The sequence below is a fragment of the Nycticebus coucang genome, chromosome 8 (assembly GCF_027406575.1).
Source record: "Nycticebus coucang isolate mNycCou1 chromosome 8, mNycCou1.pri, whole genome shotgun sequence".
In the NCBI taxonomy this organism is placed as follows: domain Eukaryota; kingdom Metazoa; phylum Chordata; class Mammalia; order Primates; family Lorisidae; genus Nycticebus; species Nycticebus coucang.
Genome location: NC_069787.1, coordinates 118,606,242 through 118,633,930, shown reverse-complemented (window position 1 = coordinate 118,633,930; position 27,689 = coordinate 118,606,242). Strand labels below are relative to the sequence as shown.

General features: G+C 36.0%; 1 protein-coding gene across 1 annotated transcript in view; it reads right to left on the bottom strand.

The window, feature by feature from the left end:
- Window positions 1–27,689, bottom strand: part of AADACL2 (arylacetamide deacetylase like 2) — a 75,492-nt gene that overhangs the window by 33,352 nt on the left and 14,451 nt on the right. Inside the window, 3 exon segments of the mRNA XM_053598851.1 lie at window positions 3,063–3,170; window positions 3,172–3,235; window positions 5,135–5,204. Coding sequence (XP_053454826.1) covers window positions 3,063–3,170; window positions 3,172–3,235; window positions 5,135–5,204 — 242 coding nt within the window.

Sequence of the window (27,689 nt, the reverse complement as noted above, 5' to 3'; positions counted from 1 at the left end):
AAAGATATTTGTACCAGAATGTTTATTGCAGCCCAATTCATAATTGTTAAATCATGGAAGAAGCCCAAGTGCCCACAGAACCATGAATGGATCAATAAATTGTGGTATATGTACACCATGGAATATTATGCAGCCTTAAAAAAGATGGAGACTTTACCTCTTTCATGTTTACATGGATGGAGCTGGAACATATTCTTCTTAGCAAAGTATCTCAAGAATGGAAGAAAAAGTATCCAATGTACTCAGACCTACTATGAAACCAATTTATAAACACCCACACTTTCATATGAAAGCTACAACCCAACTATAGCCCAAGAAGAAGGGGAGAGAGGAAAGGGAGGGGAGGTGGAAGGGTCGGTGGAGGGAGGGTAATTGGTGGGACCACACCTATAGTGCATTTTACAAAGGTACAGGTTAAATCTACTAAGTGTAGAATATAAATGTCTTAATACAATAACTTAGAAAATTCAGTGAATGCTATGTTAACCAGTTTGATGGAAGTATTTCAAATTGTAAATAAAACCAGCACATTGTATCCCATAATTGTATTAATATACACAGCTATGATTTAATAATAAAAAAAGACAAATGGTAAAAAGTGTTGGTAAGAATGTAGAATAAAGGGACCCCTTGCACACTGTTGGTGGGAATGTAAATTGACACAGCCATTATTGCAAACACGATTTTTTTTTTAGTTTCCTCAAGAAATTAAAAAACAGAACTACCATATCTAGTGATATCACTTCTAGGTAGATATCTAAAGGCAACAAAATTGGTAATGAACATGCATATTCATTGCAGCATTATTCACTGTAGCCGAGATGTGGAATCATGCAAATGCCTGTTAACTATCAAATGAAAGAAAGGTGGTGTGTATGTTCATCTATACATGTGCATGCCACCCACAATGGAATATTATCCAGCCCTCAAAAAGAAGGAAGTCCTGTCATTGGTATGACCAACATTGATAAACCAGGAGATCAATATGCTAAGTGAAAAAAGTCAGGCACAGACAAAAATACCACATAATCTCACTTCTATAAGGAATCAAAAACAGTCAACTTCACAGAAGCAGAGAGCAGAATGGCTGTTGTCAAGAGCTGAGGGTCTCGTTGCAAGGTGATAGAGAGGGTGGGGAAAACGAGGAAATGTTAGTCTAGGGGTGTAAAGTTTCCATTATGCAGAACAAATAAATTCTGGAGATCGAATGTACAGCATGGTGACTATACTTAATCATACCTTATTCTATAGTTGGAATTTGCTAAAAAAGTACATTTTAAATGTTCTCATCATACACAAAACAGTGGAAAATAAGTGAGGTAATGAATACGTTAGGTAACTTGTTTATAGTGATCATTTCATAATGTATATGAATATCAAAGCATCACATTGTGCATATCAAATGTCTAAATTTTGTTTAGAAAAAAACAAAATTTCAAAAGAGAAAAAAGAAAATAGAGAAGTTTGAATGATTCCCAAAGTATTTAATGAAGTTAATATAATCCTTCTATCTATATTTGACAGAGCTTTAAAAAATAGAGATCAAGCTCTCAAAAACATACACTCTTTAATAATCTAGCAATGGATACCAGCAATACATAAAAATTTTAATTTATCATGACAATGTGAGGCTCATGCCTAGAATGTAAGTGTAACTTAACATTTGAAAGTCAATTGGCATAATTTACCAGATTAAATGAATAAGAGGGAAAAAAATCACATGATCATCTGAATAGATGCATTAGGAACATTTGAAAAATTCAATACTCCTTTATGCAAAAGCATCAGCAACCTACCAATAGAAATTACTCCCTCAGTATGATAAAAGTTAACTCTGGAAAGCCTTCAATTAATGCCATATTGGTTGATGAAATATTGAATAATTTCCTTCCTGAAATCCAAAGCAGTGCAGTTATATCAAATATGTTATAGGAGGCCCTAGGCAGTGTACCAACCAAGAAAAGGTAGGAAAAATACACATGATAAGAATGGAGGAATTAAAACTGTTTATAATTGGTGATGAAATGATGGTTTATAAAAATCTTAGGAAACCTACTAAAATTGCAAGTGAATTTATTGAGGATAAGATGGTAAAAGGCCAATATAAAAAGCAATTATATTTCTACATGCTATCAGTAAACACGTGAAAAATATTATTTTACTTAAAATTTTCACAAAACAACTCACAAATAAATTTAAGACGTGTATGACTTTTACACTGAAAATAGAATCAAAATCCTGAGAAACTTAAAAGGACCTAATAAAACATGAGTTGTGCCACATATATTAATTGGAAGTCTCATTATTATTATTATTAAATCATAGCTGTGTACATTAATGTGATCATGGGGTGCATACACTGGTTTTATAGATCATTTGACATATTTTCATCACACTGGTTAACATAGCCTTCCTGGCATTTTCTTAGTTATTGTGTTAAGACATTTATATTCTACATTTACTAAGTTTCACATGTACCCTTGTAAGATGCACTGTAGGTGTAATCCCACCAATCACCCTCCCTCTGCCCATCCTCCCCCCACCCCTCCCTCTCCCCCTTGCCCGTATTCTTAGGTTATAACTGGGTTATAGCTTTCATATGAAAGCCATAAATTAGTTTCATAGTAGGGCTGAGTACGTTGGATACTTTTTCTTCCATTCTTGAGATACTTTACTAAGAAGAATATGTTCCAGCTCCATCCATGTAAACATGAAATACGTAAAGTCTCTATTAAGATGTCAGTCTTCCCCAAATCTATAGGTCCAATGAAATCCTAATCAAAATCTAATTAAACATTATTTTTTTAATTGACAAGATATTCTAATATTTTATAGCAAAGATATGAAGTACTAGAAACATTTTTTTAAAAAGAACGAACAAAGTGGAACAGATAAATAGAGAAATTGTCACATTAAGGTCAAATGAATGTTTCCTTGAATGCTCTGTAATTCACTGGGACAGGATAGTCCTTTCAATGAATGATGCTGGAAGAACTGAATATCTACAAGAAAAAAATAAGCTTCAATCCCCAGCCCCCACCGTAAAGACATATATGATGTACCTGTTGAGTTACTGCTGCTGCTAAACTTCCCCCAGCACTGTCACCTGAAATACAGATTCGGGTGGGATCCACTCCATATTTTGTAAGGATTTTATCCTGTAGAAAAAAATCTGACTACACCAATGGCATCTTCAAATGCAGCAGGAAAGTGGTGTTGAGGAGCTAGTCTATAGCTTTAAAAAAAAGAACAATAAAGCATTTATGGTTATATCTGTCCATCTAGCTTTCAAATACCAAGTAGATGCAATTTCATATCAAACCTTATTATTCACTCTTCTAAAAATCAAGCCTGAGTTTTCTACCACCTCTTGATTCAAATAAAAATCAGCATATAAAGTTTTCCCAATCTTGGACTTAAGGTCAATGGATGGCCTTGTCGGTGAGCAGTCAGAGGCATGTAATGAACTCTGTCAAGATGGTAAGCAAAGTTTTTAGCTTAACAGTATTTTCTACTGGAAATGCTTTATAGCTTGTATCATATTCTCAATGTAATTAGTGATGTAAACCTTTTTAAAAGTCCTTGTTAAAAAAGCACCATGTGTTTTCGAAGGCAGCAGATATTAGCACATGTTCTAGGCAAATGTTCTATTTTTTTTTTTTCATTGTTGGGGATTCGTTGGGGGTACAATAAGCCAGGTTACATTGATTGCAATTGTTAGGCAAAGTCCCTCTTGCAATCATGTCTTGCCCCCATAAAGTGTGACACACACCAAGGCCCCACCCCCCTCCCTTCGATGCATACACTTCATCAAGGATAATGACCAGCAATTAATTCTAGATAAAATTTTTGAAATATAATTTAAATATGGTAGGGAGCTTGTTTATCTCTGATAAATTCATTTTTAAGGGAAATTATCACGTCATTGTTTTAATGGGTGCAAATGGATATTTCCCCAATATATGAGGACCAATAAAACAGGAAAATACCTCTACTAGCCTGTTCTCAGAGCTAACTCCTTTTGGACTTCCAAATGCTAAATTTTGTAAATATCTATACTTAACATTAAATATGGGTGATAATGTTCTTAGAATTTTATTATAAACTATCTAGAAAATCCTAAATAATAGGTATACATCAAAAAGATGTTGTATCTTTACTTAGAATGAGAGGATTTAGACTTTGAGGGGCAAAGAACAACAAAAATTATAAAGATTAGATAGATTATATAAGCCAGGCTTATGCCATTATATTAAAACAGATTGATAATAATAAGATTTACATTACTTCAAAAAGCTATGATGGTGAAAAGGAGAATGGCCTTAGTTAGAAATATTCCTAAAAACAGGATATTCTTCTTGATTTTTTGTGAATAAACATAACTATAATAGCAAACACTTTCTTAGCTCATCATATCCTCACTTCGTTTTATCTCTAAACCTCTGTGGCTTTCTAGGTTTAAAAAAATATAAACAAATAAATAAAATCAAAAAACTATATTGAGTCCTATATGGATTATTGGATTAGAAGTCTAGTTTTTTGTTATTAGGGACTAGGGAAGAGGTAGGAGAAAAACAATTTCCCCCTGTGGTTCATGAATTTCACTATGCATTCTGGACTTCAGATTCCAGAGCACTGTATAACAGGGTGAGAAAAAAATACTAAACCTATCTAAAACAATCTGGTATGTTTTGGCAAAATCCAAAGTCAAAGTCTTATGATCACTTTTCCTGAGGGAGGCTTAAAACTCTCAGGTAGTCTCAACTTTCACTGCCTACATCACTTCCAACAAAAATTATTCTGAAATTAAATGTTTCTTACTGATGCAAATACAATCCAACATCCCAAATGTATAATGGCTAATTTACTTCCCAGTCCAGCTATGTTATGTGGGGCCTAAGTAAAGCCTTACAAGACCTGAGTTTTATGTGACTAGAGCAATGGTATTTAAAAATAACTCAGAGATTCACACAATCACAGGAAAGTCATAGGATACTGCACCTCTCTGAGAAGCTGTCTATGTTGCAATGGTAACAAGTAAAGTATATTAATTTTTAAAAATTATATGTCAACATAGCTGACTTGATTCGGCAATCAAACCTCCAACAAGTAAAGGTAAAAATCGCACTCTTACTCTACACTTACAACAACAGCGTCAAGTTTGTTTGCTGTCCATCTGTTCAGGAAGTCAAAAGCTGTCATCTCTGAAAGGAAGACATAAATGTCAATATATTCCACATAATTAAAAGCAACAAGAATTGTTATAACTACGAACATGGAAAAAGCTGTCCTTCGTGAATGTCACATGGGAATTTTATTTCCTATTGCATTTCCTCGCAGAGAGACCTGAATCCACATGCCACATTCTGTCTTAATCTCTTGTCACTCTCTCCAGAGGTGGGAAGATGACTTTGCCAATTGGTATTTAGAGAAAGAAAAACTAGGCCCAGCCCACTGAATTTTCACTTGCCATCTGTTGTCTGTACACATGGCCCTTCCAAGGTCCTTTTGCGTCCTGGTGAGTTCTACCCTGCTCTGCTTTTCCAAGGGGCAAGGTGCACAGGGAAGAGGTATATGATCGGTCAGTACACCATCCTCTACACCTGGGCTAATCTCTCTAACTCAAGAATGACACTACCAACAACACCTAAACATAGATTCACAAAAGCCTTTATTAGAAATAAGGGTAATGTTTTTATGTTCATTTACTTGAATTCTGTGTGTAATTTTTCAATTGGTTTAGAAATCAGGGGAGAAAGGAAGGAATAGTATATATTCATATAGTAAGCAGTGCTTAATAACATTATCCTTCATGTACATCATGAAATGGTCTAGTAATATTCACATTAAGACAGAGTTTAATGAGGAGCAACAGATTTTGAGACATCATCTAGTGCACAGACTTGGATGTACATGTGAATTTTGACATGTCAGTACCCAATCCACAGACTTTTCCCCTCTCACACACACAATCTTTTCACAAGTATCCACAAGTCTGATTTACCCCCAGAGGCCTGGCCACAATACCTTGGCAAATTCTGTGACACCTGGTACTGCTTTATTTACCAAAAAATCCTGGAAATTCATCATCTTTCTTTAACTAAGAAGTCACGTGCTCTTCAAATGCTCCCTGAGGCTAGTCCACTAGATAACTTCTTCAATCTCTAAGTTACCTAAATAGTTTTCTTTTAACTAGTCACTGTGTAATTTGTAACTGATTATATTTTTTCCCATGTTAGTTGTCAGAAAACTAGGGAGGAGAAAACTAGAAAGCCAAAATTGCAGCCTAACCATTTTAGCATTTTTTTTTCTATTAATCTGAGTATTTGTCCCTTGTTAAATTTTCATGTTTTATTTCTGTTTGCCTAACCCTCATAAGTTACATTTGCTCACTCTATTTCACATGGCTTTAAAAGGTTCTCGAATAATTTAGAAGCAAATGAAGTTTAGAAAAAGACAGGTTGAAATAGAAAAATACAATAATAATTTGTTGAACTTTTCTCAATTCTATTCATTTGTTTAATTTCATTACTTAACTTAAACAGTGATTCTCCATGTAGCAGCACCACTCTATGATGGGAGTTTTCCGAAATTTCAATAAAGGTAAAGTTTTTCATGTTTGGATCTGCTGCATATGCCTCTTAGAATCATCATCAGAAACAAGTAGGGAACCTGGGCTTCATGGGAAGAGTTTATTATTAAATAGTTCTATTTAAAAAAATTGTATGTCCCCCATATGCCCCTTTTAGAGTCATGACTGGTAACTGCATTCTAAGCTTTACCACTATTGATATTTTTATTGTCAGTAATATTACTCTAGCAACCAATAGCACATCCTTCTGATTTGCTACTTAAAATATCCGAATCACTTCAATCTTTCCATACCTTCTTTTATGAAGTGAAAGGACAAATAATTGACCTTGTCTAGTAGCCTTCTGGGTAAAAGACAGATTGATAGTTTTACTATTCTGGTTTTGAATTATAATCTTAATTTGTCACTCAAAAAAAGATTATATATAAGTCATAGATTGTTTTTAAATAATGAATATTTATAAGAAATGGTTATAATCTTGACTTAGACTGAAAATAAATACAGCAGTGAGTAATAAATATTAAGAACTCCAGTCCTTTCAGATTTGAAATTTTTTCAAAAGTATAAAAAAAGCACACAGGGTGGTGCCTATGGCTCAATGGAGTAGGGTGCTGGCCTCATACACCAGAGGTGGCGGGTTCAAAACCAGCCCCAGCCAAAAACAAAACTGCAATAGAACCTTCTCTAAAGAAAATAGATGAATGGCTAACAAACATGAAAAAATGTTCATCATCCCTATGTATTAGAGAAATGCAAATCAAAACCACCCTGAGATACCACCTAACCCCAGCGAGAATGGCCCACATCACAAAATCTCAAAACCACAGATGCCGGCGTGGATGCGGAGAGAAGGGAACACTTTGACACTGCTGGTGGGACTGCAAACTAGTACAACCTTTTTGGAAGGAAGTATAGAGAAACCTCAAAGCACTCAAGCTAGACCTCCCATTTGATCCTGTAGTCCTATTACTGGGCACCTACCCAGAGGGAAAAAAATCCTTTTATCATAAGGACACTTGTACTAGACTGTTTATTGCAGCTCAATTTACGATCACCAAAACGTAGCAACAGCCTAAATGCCTACCAACCCAGGAATGGATTAACAAGCTGTGGTATATGTATACCATGGAATACTATTCAGCCATTAAAAAAAATAGAGACTTTACAGCCTTTGTATTAACTTGGATGGAAGTGGAAGACATTATTCTTAGTAAAGAATCACAAGACTGGAGAAGCATGAATCCTATGTACTCAATTTTGATATCAGAACAATTAATGACAATTAAGTACACGGTGGGGGTGGGGAAGGGGAGATCAGAGAGAGAAAGAGGGAGGGAGGGGTGGAGAAAGGAAGAGCAGAGAGAGGGAAGGAGGGAAGGGGTGGGGCCTTGGTGTGTGCCACACCTTTTGGGGGCAAGACACGATTGCAAGAGGATTTTGCCTAACAAATGCAATCAGTGTAATCTGGTTTATTGTACCCTCAATGAATCCCCAACAATTAAAAAAAAAAAAAAGCACACATACACACAAAACAAGCTCTTGAGTGAGATTCTTTTTTGATAATTTAAAAAACCTGTGTTATCCACAAAAGAAACCATGTAGTGCTTCTTTGTAAGAGCAGACTACATGTATATTTGAAGATCAATTTTCTATTCAATTATTTGTTTTCTTTTCTTTATTATCTATAAGCTTTCTTGGTTTAATAATTAATTTGTAAATCTTAAGGCCGGGCATGGTGGCTGATTCCTATAATCCTAGCACTCTGGGAGGCCAAGGCAGGCCTCGAGCTCCCAGGCTCAAGTCCAGCCTGAGCAAGAGTTCTGAGACCCCATCTCTAAAAATAGCCGGGCATTGTGGTTGGCCTGTAGTCCCAGCTACTTGGGAAGCTGAGGCAAGAGAATCACTTAAACCCAAGAGTATGAGGTTGCTGTGAGCTATGATGCCACAGCACTCTACCAAGGGAGACAAAGTGACACTCTGTCTCAAAAAAAAAAAAAAAAAAAAACTACTCAAGTTCCCTGGTGAAATGTAATTTCCCTTACCAGAATGAATGAAATGAAATTATCCCAGAAACTAAGGCTTACATCCCTTTTATTGAGCAAATTAAAAGCAAACAATAACAACAACAACAAAATCCAAAACAACAAACATGACCTAAAGAAAATAAGTGCCACATAGGCCAAAATTTTTATACATTCATCCTATTTTAAAATGGAGAGAATCAGAGGTTACATACAAGTATCTAATAATAGCCAATTCCTAAATAAGCTGATGGGTAAAGAATTAATAACCTACTTAAATATTTCCAGGAAAAAAGAAAGAACACTCATTTGGAAGAATTCTAAAGAACCAAATCATGTAAGGCTTTTGCCCTTTGAAATTATAAGAGGTAGAACAAACAAAAATTAGCAATACGTTTAAGAAGTGTTAAAAGAACTGTAAAGGGAAGCTTTGTACTTGATGTTTGCAGACTGTATATTTTGTGGACTAGTTATATTTTCTCTTAAAAATATCTCTTCCATAAGGCTGTCTGTGATGCAGTTGGGCATGCCCTACACATTTAGATTTCTGCCCATCTGCCACACCACAAGTATTGATTTTAATATAAAAAATATACCTGGGAGTTTTAACAAATCATTCAAGGTAGCCCAGTTTGTGTCAGAAATTAAGGTATATATATCACCTGTTTATGATAATTTTAGGATCTTAACAACATTCCGTGTCTTAAGGAGAAAAGACCAGGACTGTGGTTTTCACCATAGATTCATCGAAAGGATGGTTATTCTGCAGAGGGTCCCATTTAATGTGACTTGTTTTAACAAATAATCTTTAAATGAAACCTAAATACTAGAAGGACTACTTTAAGAGTTTTAATTCAAAATGGTTTTCTTTCTTGTTTGAAAAAAACCTGTTATTAATTATCAGGTTAGGACTTGCATAAAGGGAAACAAATGACTTTGTTTCATAAACCATCCTTTGCATAAACACATAACTGTACAAAAGAAAAATAAATGCATATTAAATATATCATATACCTGAGGCTTGTTTAGGCCAAAGTAGTTTTCATCAAAAGAACTTTACATACAAAAGGAAAACTCAAGTACCACATAGAAGAGAATGATCAGTGTGGCCCCCCAGAATTATCTAATTCCTTTATGTGTTATCTTATTGTATGTTTATAAAGTAGTGTTTTTAAAGATTACATAGCTATTTTTGAAAGACCCCTAAATCAGAAGAAAAAAAAGGGTAGAAAAAATGCTGGAATACTTTGAACAAAACAAATATTCTATAATAAAGTAAGTTTATCTCAAAGTATCTAGAGTCTAAGCACTTACAGTGCCCATTTGTAGTTTTAAAACTACAATTTAAGTAAAAATAATTTTGCTCTTATACAGATGGCAAAATTTTTCACAATCACTTGTTTCTATGACTTTATACTTTCAGAATAGGCTACCTGGAAATGTGAGGAAAAACCTTAATATGAGTCTTTTAGGAGCACAAATAAAAACAGGAGGCCAGAGGGTGCTCGGAGAAGCTGGGCAGAACTTTCTCATAGGAAATAAACCAAGTTTAACTGTCCTTTTCTTGGAGGAAAAAAGCACTTATAACAGCACTTACATAATCATAGAGTACTTAGTCCTTAAATATAACTCTTTGTGGGCATATACACATAAAATTTTTTAGCTTTATCAACTAAAGAAGCCTACAAATGATGTGCAATAACCAACCTTGAGCAGTACAGTTTCTGGTGTCTAGACTATGATTTTGAAATATCATTTCAACCTGTAACTAGAACTTCTTGAAAAATGATTCCAGGGCAAGAAATGTAATAGTTAAGCCTAGAATACCTGGTCTTACCAAATAGCAAGGAAGCTGTCAGGTCCTATAATGGTTATGTCAAAAGAATTCAGGAGCCAACTTAAAGAGGTTCAGTTTAATATGGAGGTGGAACAGTTTTAGCTTTAATGTGGAGAAGAATTGCAATAGATCAAAGCCCATCAAAAATGTTTAATCAATGGATTCATAATGATATTTCAAAAGTGAATCAACAACACCTTCAAACCAGCAATTCTATCTTTCTATCTTTATAAATTGGCTTGAAAACCATTTATAAAGATAGAAGAGGACCAAGAATCTATCCTGACTTTCCCATATGAACTATACAACTGAGCAACCTTAAAGTGTATGAGAGAAAAAGGTCCATTATAAAATCACTACAGCTAACACATGAACAAGAAATGATGCAATTACAGGGGCATCACTCTCAACCACCCAAGTTAATTGGTCCAGGCACTAAGCATTAATGATTGCTTCCAAAAAGGAGCAAGAAACAGTCAGTGGGGTCTTCTGATGAAACAACACAATCCCACCTACTCTGAGCAGAAACAACCTGGGGTTGATCATGACGCCTAATCCATCTGCCAATTTGCCAGAAATATGGAAGACAGACGCACATGTTGAACTATATCACAAATGTGTAAGATGGATACATAAAAAGCAATCAGCAATCATGTTCGTGGATGCTAGCAATGAATAATTCAAAAATAAGGTAACAATTCTATTTATAATGAAATGAAACAAAAATGCTTAGGATTAAATGTAACGAAAGATATGCAAAACATATTCTACAAAAACTATGAAACATTGTTAAAAGGAATGAAAGAGGACCTAAATGAATAGGAAAACATATATCCATAGATCCCTTCTCCTCCACAACATAGCCAGGAAAAGTGCAGCCTTCTTCTTTACCTTTGAGAACTTTATTGAATATAAGACAGTACATAAGAAAATAAAAGAGCTAATTCTCTTAACATCTCAATAGGCTTATAAACAAATCCATAAAAATTAAAATAACAAGATATAACATTTTGCCTGTCATTGAGGTAGACTTGTTTTTATTCAAGGAATTCCACTTCTAAGAGTAGTGTAAATCAATGCAACCCTTTTTGGGGAAAAAAAAATGATGACACTAGAGATTGACAAATATTTTTATTCTTTGATCTAGTAATTTATTTATTCTTCTGAATAAAGAAGAAAGTGGCTGAGTGTGGTGGCTCATGCCTGTAATCCTCGCACCCTGGGAGGCCACGGTGCGTGGATTACTTGAGCTCAGGAGTTTGAGACCAGCTTGAGCAAGAGAGACACTCCCCCACCCCCATCAAAACTAAAAATAGAAAACTTAGCCAGGCATTGTGGTGGGCATCTGGAGTTCCCGCTACTTGGGAGGGTGAGGCACCCAGGAGATTGAGGTTGCTGTGAGCTAGGCTAATGCCATGGCAGTCTAGCATAGAGCAACTGAGTGAGATGCTGTCTCAAAAAAAAAAAAAAATACAGTAAAAGTTTTATACAAAAAAGTTGTGCACAAAGTGCTTCTGGCTGCATTTATAAAATGGAGAAAATGGAAACAAGGTAATCATAGGGATCTCCAAAGCAAAATACCATACAGTTACAGGATACAATAGTGCAAAGCCGCTTATGAAGCAACTATCATGCCCAAAATGTTTAGTAACATGGAAAATATTTAGGTTAAAAAGTTTAGCAAAAATATCTGAATAAAAATATCTTTACAGAAGCTCAATAATATTAAGATGTATAGAAAAAAAGTGTTAAGCTAAATATTGATAACAGTTATCTTGTGGATGATGGAAAGAAACTCAAATGATCATATTTACTTCTAACATGAATACTTCTATATAAATCAATTTTCAAGAAAACAAATACCTCATGACAAATAACATACTAACATAAAAAACAGGTATACTTTTTTTAATAAAATTTGCTTAAGCAGTATATTTGATCTGCTAATTTAATAAATGTATAGGCAAATTTTCCAGTTAATCTCTTTAAGTTTATGCTCAGTGACATTAAATTTATAATTTTGAAAACATTAGAAAGTAAGCTTTCTTTTCCAAATATGAACATTAAAGGAATATGCATAATTCTTCACCATAACTTCAAAAATGATTACTAAAATTCAAAAAGCGTTATTCTAAGCAAATTGCATTTTGAGGCAATAACATTTAATTTAAGTAAAATCAAATCCAAATGTGAGAGATTCATTTACTCTTACATCCTCAAAGTCCTGGACCCATTTTTAAGAGAGATCTGGTAATTAGAAACATTTAAGTAGAGGGGGCGGAGACAAGATGGCGGACTAAAGCCAGCTTTCCACAGAGGCTCCCATCCAGAAGGAGAGTTAAAGGACAGAAATTTAGCAAGTAACCTGGTGGATTTGAGCTACACCAAGAGAGAAGGTTGATGAACGCACATCAACCCCGCTGAGGCGAGCCGCGACCCCCAAGGATACAAACAAAAGGTACAAGATCCATAACCAAGCAGATGGGAGTCCCTTCCCCCATGAAAATGGCTCGGAGTGCCCCACAAACAAATGAGAAGAGATCAAAGGTTCTCCCACTACACTACATGGGAAAGACCCTCTAAAAACTGGACCTACCTCCCCTACTAGGATGCCATGGCATTCTCCTGCCAGGCATAAAACTGTATAAAACTGAATATATTCTCAACCTGCACCTCTGAGCTCCCAGCACTCCCCTCCACTCTCACTCTGAGGTCTGGAGGCCTGTTCCCCCAGAAGTCCAGATTCTAGGGTGATTTCTCAAGGGGTATAGACAGGGCCTAAACTGCAGCTGGTCAGTGCTGACTCTGGGGCACAGGAGTGAGGAGAGGACATTCGGCTGAGAGGGAACCAAACTGGAGAGGTGGTGCCCCAAGGTGCAGAGCAGCAGCCATCTATTAGCAACAATAGGGCTCACTCCTGGATAGTCTGAAGCCACACCCTCTGTTTCCCTGGGCAACCAGAGGAGGCCGGGCATCTACTCAGGTGGCAAAATTCGAGGAGAAATTCAAAAGTTGTCTCAAGAATTTAACGAATTTAAAGACAAAACCACCAAAGATTTTGACATACTGAAGCAAGAATTTGCAGCCCTCAAAGATCTGAAAAATACAGTAGAATCCCTCAGTAACAGAATGGAGCAAACAGAAAAAAGGATTTCTGATATTGAAGACAAAGCCTTTGAATGCTCCCAAACTCTCAAAGAGGAAGAGAAATGGAGAACAAAAATGAATCATTCTCTTAGAGAGCTCTGGGATAATTCGAAGAAGACTAATATCCGCCTCATTAGAATACCCGAAAGTGATGAAGTGGCCTCACAAGGCACAGAGGCCCTTATCCATGAAATTATGAAAGAGAATTTTTTAGACATGCCAAGAGATTCAGAAATTCAGATAGCAAACAGTTCCAGAACCCCAGCACAACTCAGTCCCGAAACACATCCCCCAGGCATATCATAATTCACTAACTAAAGTTAATATGAAGGAGAAAATTCTGAAAGCAGCTAGATGTAAGGAATCCATTACCTACAAAGGGAAGAATATTAGAATGACTGCAGATCTTAATGCGGAAACCGTTCAAGTCAGAAGAGGGTGGTCATCGACTTTTACTTTCCTAAAGCAAAATAACTTTAAACTCCAGATCCTGTATCTAGCTAAACTGAGTTTCATTTATGATGGAGAAATTAAACACTTTAATGACATTCATATGTTGAAGAAATTTTCCATAACAAAACCAGCTCTACAGGATATTCTCAGACCTATCCTCCATAATGACCAGCCCAATCCTCTACCACAAAAGTAAACTCACTCAAAAACTTTTGATCAAACTTCAACTTCCACAGTGGCAAAAGGATTAAAAATGTCCACTGGACTTTCAAAAAACTTGCTACCCAAAATTTTACCAGACTTATAAATATTCTCCATTAATGTGAATGGCTTAAACTGTCCTCTAAAAAGGCACAGGTTAGCTGACTGGATACAAAAACTCAGGCCAAATATTTGTTGCATACAAGAGTCACATATTAACTTAAAAGAAAAATACAGACTCAGGGTGAAAGGACGGTCATCCATATTTCAGGCAAATGGTAATCAGAAAAAAAGCAGGTGTCGCAATTTTATTTGCAGATACAATAGGCTTTAAACCAACAAAAGTAAAGAACGATAAGAATGGTCACTTCATATTTGTTAAGGGTAATACTCAATATGATGAGATTTCAATTATTAATATCTATGCACCCAACCAGAATGCACCTCAATTTATAAGAGAAACTCTAACAGACATGAGCAACTTGATTTCCTCCAGCTCCATAATAGTTGGAGATTTCAACACTCCTTTGGCGTTGGATAGATCCTCCAATAAGAAGCTGAGCAAAGAAATTTTAGATTTCAACCAAACCATCCAACATTTGGATTTAGCAGACATCTATAGAACATTTCATCCCAACAAAACTGAATACTCTCATCAGCCCACGAAACATACTCCAAAATCAATCACATTTTAGGTCACAAGTCTAACCTCAGTAAATTTAAAGGAATAGAAATTATTCCTTGCATCTTCTCGGACTACCATGGAATAAAAGTTGAACTCAGTAACAACAGGAATCTGCATACTCATACAAAAACATGGAAGTTAAATAACCTTATGCTGAATGATAGCTGGGTCAGAGATGATATCAAAAGAAAATTGCCAAATTTTTGGAAGAAAACGACAATGAAGCCATGAATTATCAGAACCTCTGGGATACTGCAAAGGCAGTCCTAAGAGGGAAACGTATAGCACTGCAAGCCTTCCTCAAGAGAACGGAAAGAGAGGAAGTTAACAACTTAATGGATCATCTCAAGCAACTGAAAAAGGAAGAACATTCCAACCCCAAACGCAGTAGAAGAAAAGAAATAACCAAAATTAGAGCAGAATTCAATGAAATTGAAAACAAAAGAAGTATACAACAGATCAATAAATTAAGAAGTTGGTTTTTTGAAAAGGTCAATAAAATAGATAAACCTTTGGCTAACCTAATCGGGAAAAAAAGAGTAAAATCTCTAATCTCATCGATCAGAAATGACAAAGATGAAATAACAACAGACTCCTCAGATATTCAAAAAATCCTTAATGAATATTACAAGAAACTTTATTCTCAGAAATATGAAAATCTGAAGGAAATTGACCGATACTTGGAAGCACATCACCTTCCAAGACTTAGCCAGAATCAAGTGAAAATGTTGAACAGGCCAATATCAAGTTCTGAAATAGCATCAACTATACAAAACCTCCCTAAAAAGAAAAGCCCGGGACCAAATGGGTTCACATCAGAATTCTACCAAACCTTTAAAGAGGAATTAGTACCTATATTACTCAACCAGTTCCAAAATGTAGAAAAAGAAGGAAGACTACCCAACACATTCTATGAAGCAAACATCACCCTGATCCCCAAACCAGGAAAAGACCCAACAAGAAAAGAAAATTATACACCAAAATCACTAATGAATATAGATGCAAAAATATTCAACAAGATCCTAACAAACAGAATCCAGCAATACCTCAAACAAATTATACATCATGACCAAGTCGGTTTTATCCCAGGGTCTCAAGGCTGGTTCAATACACGTAAATCTATAAGTATAATTCAGCACATAAACAAATTAAAAACCAAAGACCATATGATTCTCTAAATTGATGCAGAAAAAGCTTTTGAAAATATCCAGCATCACTTCATGATCAGAACACTTAAGAAAAATGGTATTAGAAGGGACATTCCTTAAACTGATAGAGGCCATCTACAGCAAACCCACAGCCAATATCGTATTGAATGGAGTTAAATTGAAATCATTTCCACTCAGATAAGGAACCAGACAAGGCTACCCATTGTCTCCACTGCTCTTTAACATTGTAATGGAAGTTCTAGCCATTGCAATTAGGGAAGAAAAGGGATCAAGGGTATCCATATAGGGTCAAAAGAGATCAAACTTTCACTCTTTGCAGATGATATGATTGTATATCTGGAAAACACCAGGGATTCTACTACAAAACTCTTAGAAGTGATCAAGGAATACAGCAGTGCCTCAGGTTACAAAATCAACATTCATAAATTGGTAGCCTTTATATATACCAACAACAGTCAAGCTGAAAAAACAGTTAAGGACTATTCCATTCACAGTAGTGCCAAAGAAGATGAAATATTTGGGAGTTTATTTAACAAAGGACGTGAAAGATCTCTATGAAAAGAACTATGAAACTCTAAGAAAAGAAATAGCTGAAAAATGTTAACAAATGGAAAAACATACCATGCTCACGGCTGGGAAGAATCAACATTGTTAAAATGTCCATACTACCCAAAGCAATATGCAATTCTAATGCAATCCCTATTAAAGCTCCACTGTCATACTTTAAAGATCTTGGAAAAAAACTACTTCGTTTTATATGGAATCAGAAAAAACCTCGAATAGCCAAGACATTACTCAGAAATAAAAATAAATCAGGAGGAATCATGCTACCAGACCTCAGACTATACTACAAATCGATAGTGATCAAAACAGCATGGTACTGGCATAAAAACAGAGAAGTATATGTCTGGAACAGAATAGATAACCAAGAGATGAATCCAGCTACTTACCATTATCTGATCTTCGACAAGCCAATCAAAAACATTCAGTGGGGAAAAGATTCACTATTTAACAAATGGTGCTGGGTGAACTGGCTGGCAACCTGCAGAAGACTGAAACTGGACCCACACCTTTCACCATTAACTAAGATAGACTCTCAATGGATTAAAGATTTAAACTTAAAACATGAAACTATAAAAATACTAGAAGGGAGTGCAGGGAAAACCCTGGAAAAAATTGGTCTGCATGAGTATTTTATGAGTAGGACTCCCCTGGCAATTGAAGCAGCTTCAAAAATACAAAGCTGGACCTGATCAAACTAAAAAGCTTCTGCACAGCCAAGAACACAGTAAGTAAAGCAAGCAGACAGCCCTCAGAATGAGAGAAGATATTTGCAGGTTATGTCTCCGACAAAGGTTTAATAACCAGAATTCACAGAGAACTCAAATGTATAAACAAGAAAAGAACAAGTTATCCCATCGCAGGCTGGGCAAGGGACTTGAAGAGAAAGTTTTCTGAAGAAGACAGGTGCACCGCCTACAGACATATGAAAAAATGCTCATCATCTTTAATCATCAGAGAAATGCAAATCAAAACTACTTTAAGATATTATCTAACTCCAGTAAGATTAGCCCATATCACAAAATCCCAAGACCAGAGATGTTGGCATGGATATGGAGAAAAGGGAACACTTCTACACTGCTGGTGGGAATGCAAATTAATACATTCCTTTTGGAAAGATGTTTGGAGAACACTTAGAGATCTAAAAATAGATCTGCTATTCAATCCTATAATTCCTCTACTAGGCATATACCCAGAAGACCAAAAATCACATCGTAAGAAAGATATTTGTTCCAGAATGTTTATTGCAGCCCAATTCATAATTGCTAAGTCATAGAAAAAGCCCAAGTGCCCATTGATCCATGAATGGATTAATAAATTGTGGTATATGTACACCATGGAATATTATGCAGCCTTAAAGAAAGATGGAGACTTTACCTCTTTCATGTTTACATGGATGGAGCTGGAACATATTCTTCTTAGTAAAGTATCTCAAGAATGGAAGAAAAAGTATCCAGTGTACTCAGCCCTACTATGAAACCAATCTATGGCTTTCACATGAAAGCTATAACCTAGCTATCACTTAAGAATAGGGGGAAGAGGGAAAGGGAGGGGAGGGAGGGGGGAGTTTGGTGGAGAGAGGGTGATTGGTGAGATTACACTGGTGGTGCATCTTACAAGGGTACATGTGAAACTGAGTAAATGTAGAATGTAGATGTCTTAACACAATAACTAAAAAAATGCCAGGAAGTCTATGTTAACCAGTGTGATGAAAATGTGTCAAACGGTCTATAAAACCAGTGTATGGTGCCCCATGGTCACATTAATGTACACAGCTATGATTTAATAAAAAAAAAAAAGAAACAGTTAAGTATCTTTCATTAGTTTGAATTTTCCTCCTAGAGTTATTATATAATCTCAGATCAACTCTCTACTTGCTATCTCCTACTTACAAAGAATTTTACTTAGAAGGCTTGGACATTCATATCAAAGCATAATTTTCATTATTTAGTTTTCTTTATCTCAGTGAAAAAGCAGTTAATGATTAAAGTGAAAGCAAAATAGAAGTTCTGCTAGCTACATTGGTAGATTTATATTATAAAAGTTAAGTATGTAGCCATTGTATTTTAGGCTAAGTTTCTCAGAATTTGAGAGAGACACAACCTCTTTCTTTTATTCTGCCAATGTTTTGAAAAGTTCAGGCATGCTCACGTAAGTTTATAGAAACTGAATTATGTTAGGAACCTGAGCTCAGTGGTTATGGCACCAGCCACATGCTCCAGGGCTGGTGGGTTTGAACCCAGCCCAGGCCTGCTAAACAGAAACAGTGTAACACAATGGTTTGTACCCTCATATTACTCTTAGATAAAAATTTTTTTAAAAAACTGAATTATAGGGCGGCGCCTGTGGCTCAAGGAGTAGGGAGGTGGTGGGTTCAAACCTAGCCCCAGCCAAAAAAAAAAAAAAAAACTGAATTATATTTAAATGTCTACATTTAACACAAAATTAATACAATATAAATATTCTATTTCCAAGATAATTGGGAGATATAAAAAGTGCTAACTCGCCATATTAGAAGTATGATATGGTCTATTATGGACACAGGGGTAATGAAAGTGTCTTCTCTTGCTTTGTTAGATTATTTCCGACAGTGGATGTAAAACTTAATTATACATGCAAAACTCACAGGTGGAAGCATCAGATTTTAAGCTAGGATTCCTGGGTCAAGGGTGTTAACACTTTCCATTCCTGGTAGGCACAGAATAATTTCAGACACTAAAGTTCCCTGGCCAACTTTGATATTGAAAATGTTTCAAAGACACTCTTAATCTGCTAGCCTAGTCCTTAGAAGGACAAAACAGGCACTATAAGGTCCATGGCTTCCAAGAAGATAGAAAGTGAAGGGACACAGAATGACGAGAAAAGAAAGTGGGCAGGTAGAACTGAATTGGGGATCCTGGTGCCTTCCAAGCCCATGAGAAATGCCACTGGAAACCCCCATTCAGGAAATACCAAGGGTAGCCCCCCACACAAGGGCCCACCCAGGGTTTTATATACATATCCATATAAAGTAAAATATATCAGAAAACATAAAAGAATTTTGAGGAATCCTTGCATCTTAGCTCAGAGGTCATGCCTTGAAGCTTTCTGTTCAAAGATACCATATTATTATTTTGAGACCAAACAAACAGTGCAAGGAACCATTTCAATTTCACCATGAAAGCCTAAGGCATATGACATCTGGACCTCATTACTTAAAGTATGGCCCTCAAACCAGTGGGACAGGCATCATCTTGTAGAAATCCAGGTTAGAGAGCATTCTGGATCTGCTGAATCAGAATCTACATTTTAAGATTTCAGACAATGTCTGAATACAGTAAAATGGGAGAAATGCTGCTTTAGGCAGACACGCCTCGCCTTATAGAATGGGCAGTTGGATGGGATCTTATGGATTAAAACCAAGGAATATTTTGGTCTCAAAAGTTCAGAGAAGGCAATCAGTATTTACTTCCTTCCTTAAGCTGCAATTTGCATAGCCTGGTTGAACATTTCACAAGAAATAATTATTTAAGATTTGTATCAGTAACATTTTCTAGCTTACTCTATGGTAAATATTATAGGAAGTATAAAACAGAAGAAAATATTATAGCCTCAAACATAAGATTAGAATGATTAGAAGGCTAGAGACACCCAGAGAAGGACATTCAATAAGTTATTATATTTATGCTTCTGTGTATGTTTTACCTCCCCAGAATTATCCCTTTCTCCTCTCCTCTGAGAATGACATCTCAGATTTCATTTGGATATTTATCTCTCTTTCACTCTCCGTCCAACTGGTTCAAGTAAGTCTTCCCTCCGGGCTGCTGACGCCTAGTGTAAACTCAGGATTGGTTAAAAGGTTGGCACCTGATCTAAATTAATCCAATCAAAACGAGCCCCAGGACTGGTTTATAAGACACCAGGAAGAAATCCTTCTTCTAAATTGTTTTTGAACTTAGCTTTAAACTGCCGAAGACCAAGGCAGGGCCAGGTATTGAAAAATGCTTCCTGACAGCAATTTGGTAAATAACTATCATCAACTTCATAACATCCTAAAGACTTTGGCAATTGTTTTGCTTTCAGTTTACACCTGTGGAGGCATTATATATTTTTTGCATTTTGGTATTTTTTCACCTCTATCTCTGGCAACCCAAGGACTTGTTATTTGTTTATTGTTTTGTTTTATGATTTTTTTATCTTTTCTTTAGCCACCACAGAAGCAAAAACACAGACTTCAAAAAGAAACTCAGAATTTTCAGGTGCATACTGTCAGTGTGATTTTTCAGAACACACGTAACCCTTGGACTATATTTATATCATAACCCATGTGACAGTGACCTCTGTAGGTGTTTATCACATAACTCTATAGCTATATAACCATCCCTCACCCCAGGCCCCTAAATTAACCCAAGTCCTTTATGCTCGTGTTTCCTTTTCATATTTCTGTACACCTGTGCAGTCTACATATTTTCATATACATTACCTCATGCAATCCTCAGAAAAATACTGTGACTTATCCAGGAAAAATGGTTGTGTTTCTAAATTATCTATAAGAAATCTGAAGCTGAGAGAAATCAAGTTGATCAAAATCACAAGTAGGTGGCAAAGTTAAGATGTCACTGGTGCTCTTTCCACAATGCAATACAATTCCTCTGCACATAAGTAATTGCCCTTCACACCATGATTACCTTATAGCAAGGGGCATCTTTGAAAATAAAGATAATAATATTAGATTGAAGACTCTCTCGATCAACACAAGATTGAAAACTCTTTCCATGAAATTAATAAGAATAGTATCTAACATTTGTTGATTAGTTACTATTTTCTATGCCCTGTTCCAAATACTTACATGGGTTATCTAATTGAATTCCTCAAATAGACCAACAGAGCCCCTGAAGCACCTGTACTGTGCTGTTTTGGAAGAGCAGGGGGTAATTAAACTGGGAATGGTATCAAATGTTCCAAAACCGATACTTTTTGGAATAAGTAAAAGAAAATTGAAATCTATACAGGGCTATTGAAAAATGTTGGGGAAACAAACTTTCATACATACCAACTTAGGAAAATTTCCTCCATGCCCTCATCCTCAAAAAAACAAAAGACAAAAAAAACATAGGGGACAGGAAAAGAATTTTAAGCTGATAGTCATACTTATGAGTAAACATACTCAACAAACATTCGAGGATAGAAAAAAACTACCTTGAGTTAGAAATGGGGACCAAAAATAGAAATGGACCAAAGAAATAGGTAGAAATGAAAAATATTAATAGTTGATTGAACTCTGAAAAAAATTAATAGAAAAGACAAAATCATCTCAGAAATGAAAATATTTATTACAAGGTACTCAAAGACTACACAAGAAATAAAGAACAACTAGCCTGTTATACATAACACAACTCACTTTTGCTTCTTCCTTTTTGCCAATGTTATCTGTTATTGGGCCTCTAAAGCTCTGGCCCTTTCACCTACTTGTACTTCTGGTCACCCAGTGAACTTGACCCTTGCAACAGAGCTGTGGAATGTGACAGGTCCTTCCCCTTAGAGGGAGAACCGGTTTCAGACTCTATTCTCCCGACAACCTTGATGCTCTACACATTCCAAAGTTGAAGCAATACCATTTTTACTAGACTACTTGTTGAAAAGGAGAAAAAACACAGAAGAGAAATAAATGCTAATACTTAACATATGTTAAAAAACCACTACTACCACTAAATTTTGGAGAGTTATCTGCTTATGCAAGGGAAATTTTACCCAAGCTACTACAAATAATTTGCAAATGACATTGCACAATAATATTACCAAAAAATGGGAATTAGAATAAATGCTTATTTCCTGATCATGTGAGAGTTCTCAAAGAAATGCAAACATAAAATAATGTCTCTTTAGGAAAGGTTATATTAAACACAATTTTATAATTGTCAAAGGAATCAAAGTTGTATTTTTCATCTGATTAAAATATTTTTCTTTTCTTTTTTTTTTTTTTTTTGAGACAAAGTCTCATTATGTTGCCCTGGGTAGAGTTCTGTGGTAGAGTCACAGCTCACAGCAACCTCCAACTCTTGGGCTTAAGTGATTCTCTTGCCTCAGCCTCCCTAGTAGCTGGAACTACAGGTGCCCACCACAATGCCTGGCTATTTTTTTGTTGCAGTTGTCATCGTTGTTTAGTTGGCCCAGACCAGGCTCAAACCCGCCAGCCCAGGTGTATGTGGCTGACACCCTACCCACTGAGCTACGGGTGCCACCCTGAAATATTTCTTAAATTTGAAAAGTAATACTATATTTGTATTATCTGCTCAACTACAAGATGAGTTTGGGGATTATATCTTTATAGGAAGAAAATAAAACATTGCTTTACACCATTAAATTTCCTATTTTCCTACCCTTGTGATATTCATTAGTTTGAACAGGGTTTAGGAACGAATCTTATCTTGAGTCCTGCACTTAGTTCCCTTTCCTTCTTCCTCTCCTGTTTCCTTACCAATTTCATTCTTTCACACCTTTCAACCATTGGCTATCACACAGGAGGATTTCAATTCTAGTATTTCCAGCCTACTTTATACCTCTGACAATATAACAGCAAATGATTTTTAATGAGTAAAAGAGCAAATAAAGTGATGAATTGAAATGCGAGAAATTTGCTAAGAAAGTTTTACCACATCTGTCATCATGGCATAGCTAGTGGCTATTAGAAAAAATACTTTCAAATCTTCTAACAATCAACATAGACGTGTTCTTGACTTAGTTTCTTACCTTTTATTCAAGAAATAAAAAATAATTCCAAACAAACTTTCAAGCCTGAGATTTCTTTTTCTTGTTTTTTTTGAGCCTAAGATTTTTGAAAGACCCTCCAGAAAGCCTAAAACTAATTAGAAGGATGGGAGCATACACAGAAAGAAACATAAATACAAAAAGAAATATTTCTCTGACAAAAAAAAAAAATTCTAATTTTATCCAAAACCAGAACTCAGTTTTCCAAATTCAAAAATCTTGGTTATGATTTCCATTGCTTATTTGTTTTTCTAGATTTCTGCTCCTATCTCGGAACAGAAGACTCAGTGTACAATTAGTCTAAACACTAAAATACCCTAATTTTTAGACCTACACTGAGCTAAGCTTAAAATCAAGATGCAAATTATTGCCCAAAAGTAACACTAACTATTCATCCATCACAAATTACTGGGTAATAAGAAGTGTTTGGTATCTAGGTAGGTATAGCTTTGTTCTGGGGAGTCCAAGATTTGATTTTAAGCAGAAAATAGTCCTTCAATCTCAACATGTTCATGTGACAAAAGAGAGAGAGGTTATCTGTGGGGCGAAGAACAAAAAGAGAGTATCGTACATGTGGTCGGTAGTAGATGAATATTTGCCAAATAGATCTGTTGATTATTTGTGCTTGAATAAACTAGAATAATCTATGCTATTTCCTACTTACTTAGGTAGCAAAGAGGCTTTGACTTACTCTGCAGAGTATTCCCCCCTCCTTATAGAAAGGTTCTGTATTAACTCCTTCTCTGACAAATAAATGCTGTGAAAGTATTCTTCATGAGAACAAGTTGTTGCACATGGAAATTATGAAATAAAATGTCACTTGCATAAGAGCATTTATGCATACACTGAGGGTGCCAAAAAATGTATAAGATTTTAAGAAAGAAAAAAACTATATTAAATTTGTAATAATATATACTGATAATAGGCCAGGCCTGGTAGCTCATGCCTGTAATCCCAGTACTTTGGGAGGCCGAGGCAGGAGGATCACTTGAGCTCAGGAGTCCGAGATCAGCTTAAGCAAGAGCAAAACCCCATCTCTCCTAAAAATAGAAAAATTAGCTGGGCGTTATGGCGGACATCTATAATCTTGGGAGGCTGAGGCAGGTGGATAACTTGAACCCGGGACTCTGAGGTTGCTAGGAGATAAGCTGACACCATGGCACTCTAGTGGGGGCAACAAAGTAAGAGTCTGTCTAAAACAAAAGATGAATATAAGTCATGTCTGGGCAGCTCTTGTAATTATAGAAGTTAAAATGTGGCTTTAGCATTACCAATTTAATAGTTTTTTCTTTCTTAAAATGTGTATATTTTTTGGCACCATCCTTACAATATTCACATATCTACAAACCAGTTACATATATAGCTCATCAGTTCACTCCTAAAATGTTAAGGAGAAAATGAGAATTGAAGTAGGGCTCATGAGGTGGTGATGGGGTGTTAAAAATAAGGAGTCTGGAGTTGAAAGAAGAATGCTCGGGGAAGCTCCACGAACAAGCGGGAGGAGAGGACTCCTGCCCTGGAGAGGCTCGCACAGCTGACGCAAATATCTGAGGCAGCTCTCACTACACACCTAATGACTTTGCCCAACTAAGGAAACAGAACTTTGGTCACCACCTGCCGACACTCCACCATGCCCGCCTGAAGGTGAAGCAGCCTTACACAGATGCCTTCTGTTCCATAATTCTCTGCAGTGCACCCCTACAAAAACCCAGAAAGCTCCTCAAACCTGTCTGGTCAAGGGCCTTTGTTTTTTAGCCATATCTCTGCACCCCCAAAGCCAACAGAAGCAGTCATTTGTCCTGCACTCTGCTGCCCTCTGTCTCTTTTTTGACACATTACAGGGAGAAAAAGGAATCAAAACACCCCTTTGAGCTCCTGCTGGAATTTCAGTTTCTCTATAAATGTCCTTGGAACAAAACGATCTGCCAGAGAGAAAATCTAAGGAAACTTCAGTAGGTGTTTGACATTCAAATCAGAGAGACCGCTCACAACTTTCCAGAGCTTAGGAGACAAGCTCCAAGAAAAGTCAGTTTTTCCAAAACTGTTGGCTGATCAACAGTGAAACTCCCAGACCGGACAAATAATTTCCCCTTAGCCTGTACTTGATCACCACTCAATGGGGAGCCCTTTCCTTCATTCCATAATTCATTGAGGGCTTACTGAGTAAAGGCTAGATGCCAAAATACAAGCTATACATATGTCGCTACTCCTGTTTTTGTGGGAAAATGTTTAAAGGAAGCTCTTCCTTACCTAGCCAAACCCTTTCTTGACATTCACAGTACCACTATTTAGCGAAATTGGACAAAACATTTTAGAGACACATCTTTTGTCTTTAAGATTCAAAATATTTTTCTGTCTATAATACCACTACATTAGTTTAACTCATCTTTCAAAGATCCACAGATTATAGAAATGATTACCACACAAAAGAAAGTTAAAAAATTTAAAGACAGAAAGAAAAAACCCATGGCCTTGATATTTTTTTGATCAGACAATTAAAAAAAAACTAAAATGATAAACCACCAAAGATTGGTGCGAAGTTTATTTTGATTGTTTTTAAGCTTACAATTCAGTGTTAAGGACATTGGAAGGTACAGAGAAGAAAGCAAGCAGTGGAGGAGGGTGTATATTTTCATTTTGCTTTTGATAACTTTTAGTTCCATTCTTCAAATTGATTCAGAATATATCCCCTCACTTTTTGTTCAAAACAGCATTCTTTTCCGTTCTATTTATTATCTTTCCTGTAACCTTCATCTTCCATTTCACCCTGGAAATCTCAAAGGGGAGGGGAGAAAAATAAGACTCAGAAAACCTTAATGATAAGAAAAAAAATTATTTTAGAGGTATTAAACTAATTGAGTTTGCCCATGCAAAAACTAATTGCAGTTTTGGGGGGGTTTCTACAAAGCCAATTTTATTTAGCTGTAAGACAACTTTTATTTATTTTAAAAAATGTTTAATTATGAAATGAACAGAAAAACAACTACATGCTGACATAAAAGAAAAACAGTTAAATTCAAGTATGGGGAGAGAAGATGTAAGAAAACAAAGCAGGGAAGAGAGAAAGGGGAGGGGGACTGGTAAGCTCTCACCTAACGGGCACAAAGTAAGGGCATAGAGCATCCTCCCTGGGTGAGGGCTCAGCTACAACTTGGACTTTGTCTGAAAAACGCCAACAACATAACCTAATTGTATGTACTCTCATATTAATCAGAAATTTAAAAAAATAAATAAAGTTTCTTTCTTAACTATATAGAAAAAAATTTAATTAGCTCCTGTGGCAGACAAAAGAATAGTCTTGTAAAGATATTTTCTTTTCTTTTTTTATTAAATCACAGCTGTGTACATTGATAGGATCATGGGGCATCATTCACTAGCTTCACAGACCGTTTGACACACTTTCATCACACTGGTTAACATAGCCTTCCTGGCATTCTCTCAGTTACTGTGCCAAGACACTTACATTCCACATTTACCAAGTTTCACATATACCCTTGTAAGACGCACCACTGGTGTAATCCCACCAATTCCCATCCCTCTACAGACCTCCCCCCTCTCTCCCCTCCCTTTCCCCCTTCCCCCTATTCTTAGGTTGTAACTGGGTTATAGTTTTCATGTGAAAACCCTAAATGAGTTTCATAGTAGGGCTGAGTACATTGGGTACTTTTTCTTCCATTCTTGAGATACTTTACTAAGAAGAATATGTTCCAGCTCCATCCATGTAAACATGAAAGAGGTAAAGTCTCCATCTTTTTTTAAGGCTGCATAATATTCCATGGTGTACATATACCACAATTTATTAATCCATTCGTGGATCAATGGGCACTTGGGCTTCTTCCATGACTTAGCAATTATGGATAGGGCTGCAATAAACATTCTGGTACAAATATCTTTATTATGATGTGATTTGTGGTCTTCTGGGTATATGCCTAGTAGAGGGATTACAGGATTGAATGGCAGATCTATTTTTAGATCTCTAAGTGTTCTCCATATCTCTTTCCAAAAGGAATGTATCAATTTGCATTCCCACCAGCAGTGCAAAAGTGTTTCCTTTTCTCCACATCCACGCCAACATCTCTGGTCTTGGGATTTTGTGATATAGGCTAGTCTCACTGGAGTTAGATGATGTCTCAAAAACAGCATGGTATTGGCACAAAAACAGAGAAGTAGATGTCTGGAACAGAATAGATAACCAAGAGATGAATCCAGCTACTTACCGTTATTTAATCTTTGACAAGCCAATTAAAAACATTCAGTGGGGAAAAGATTCCCTATT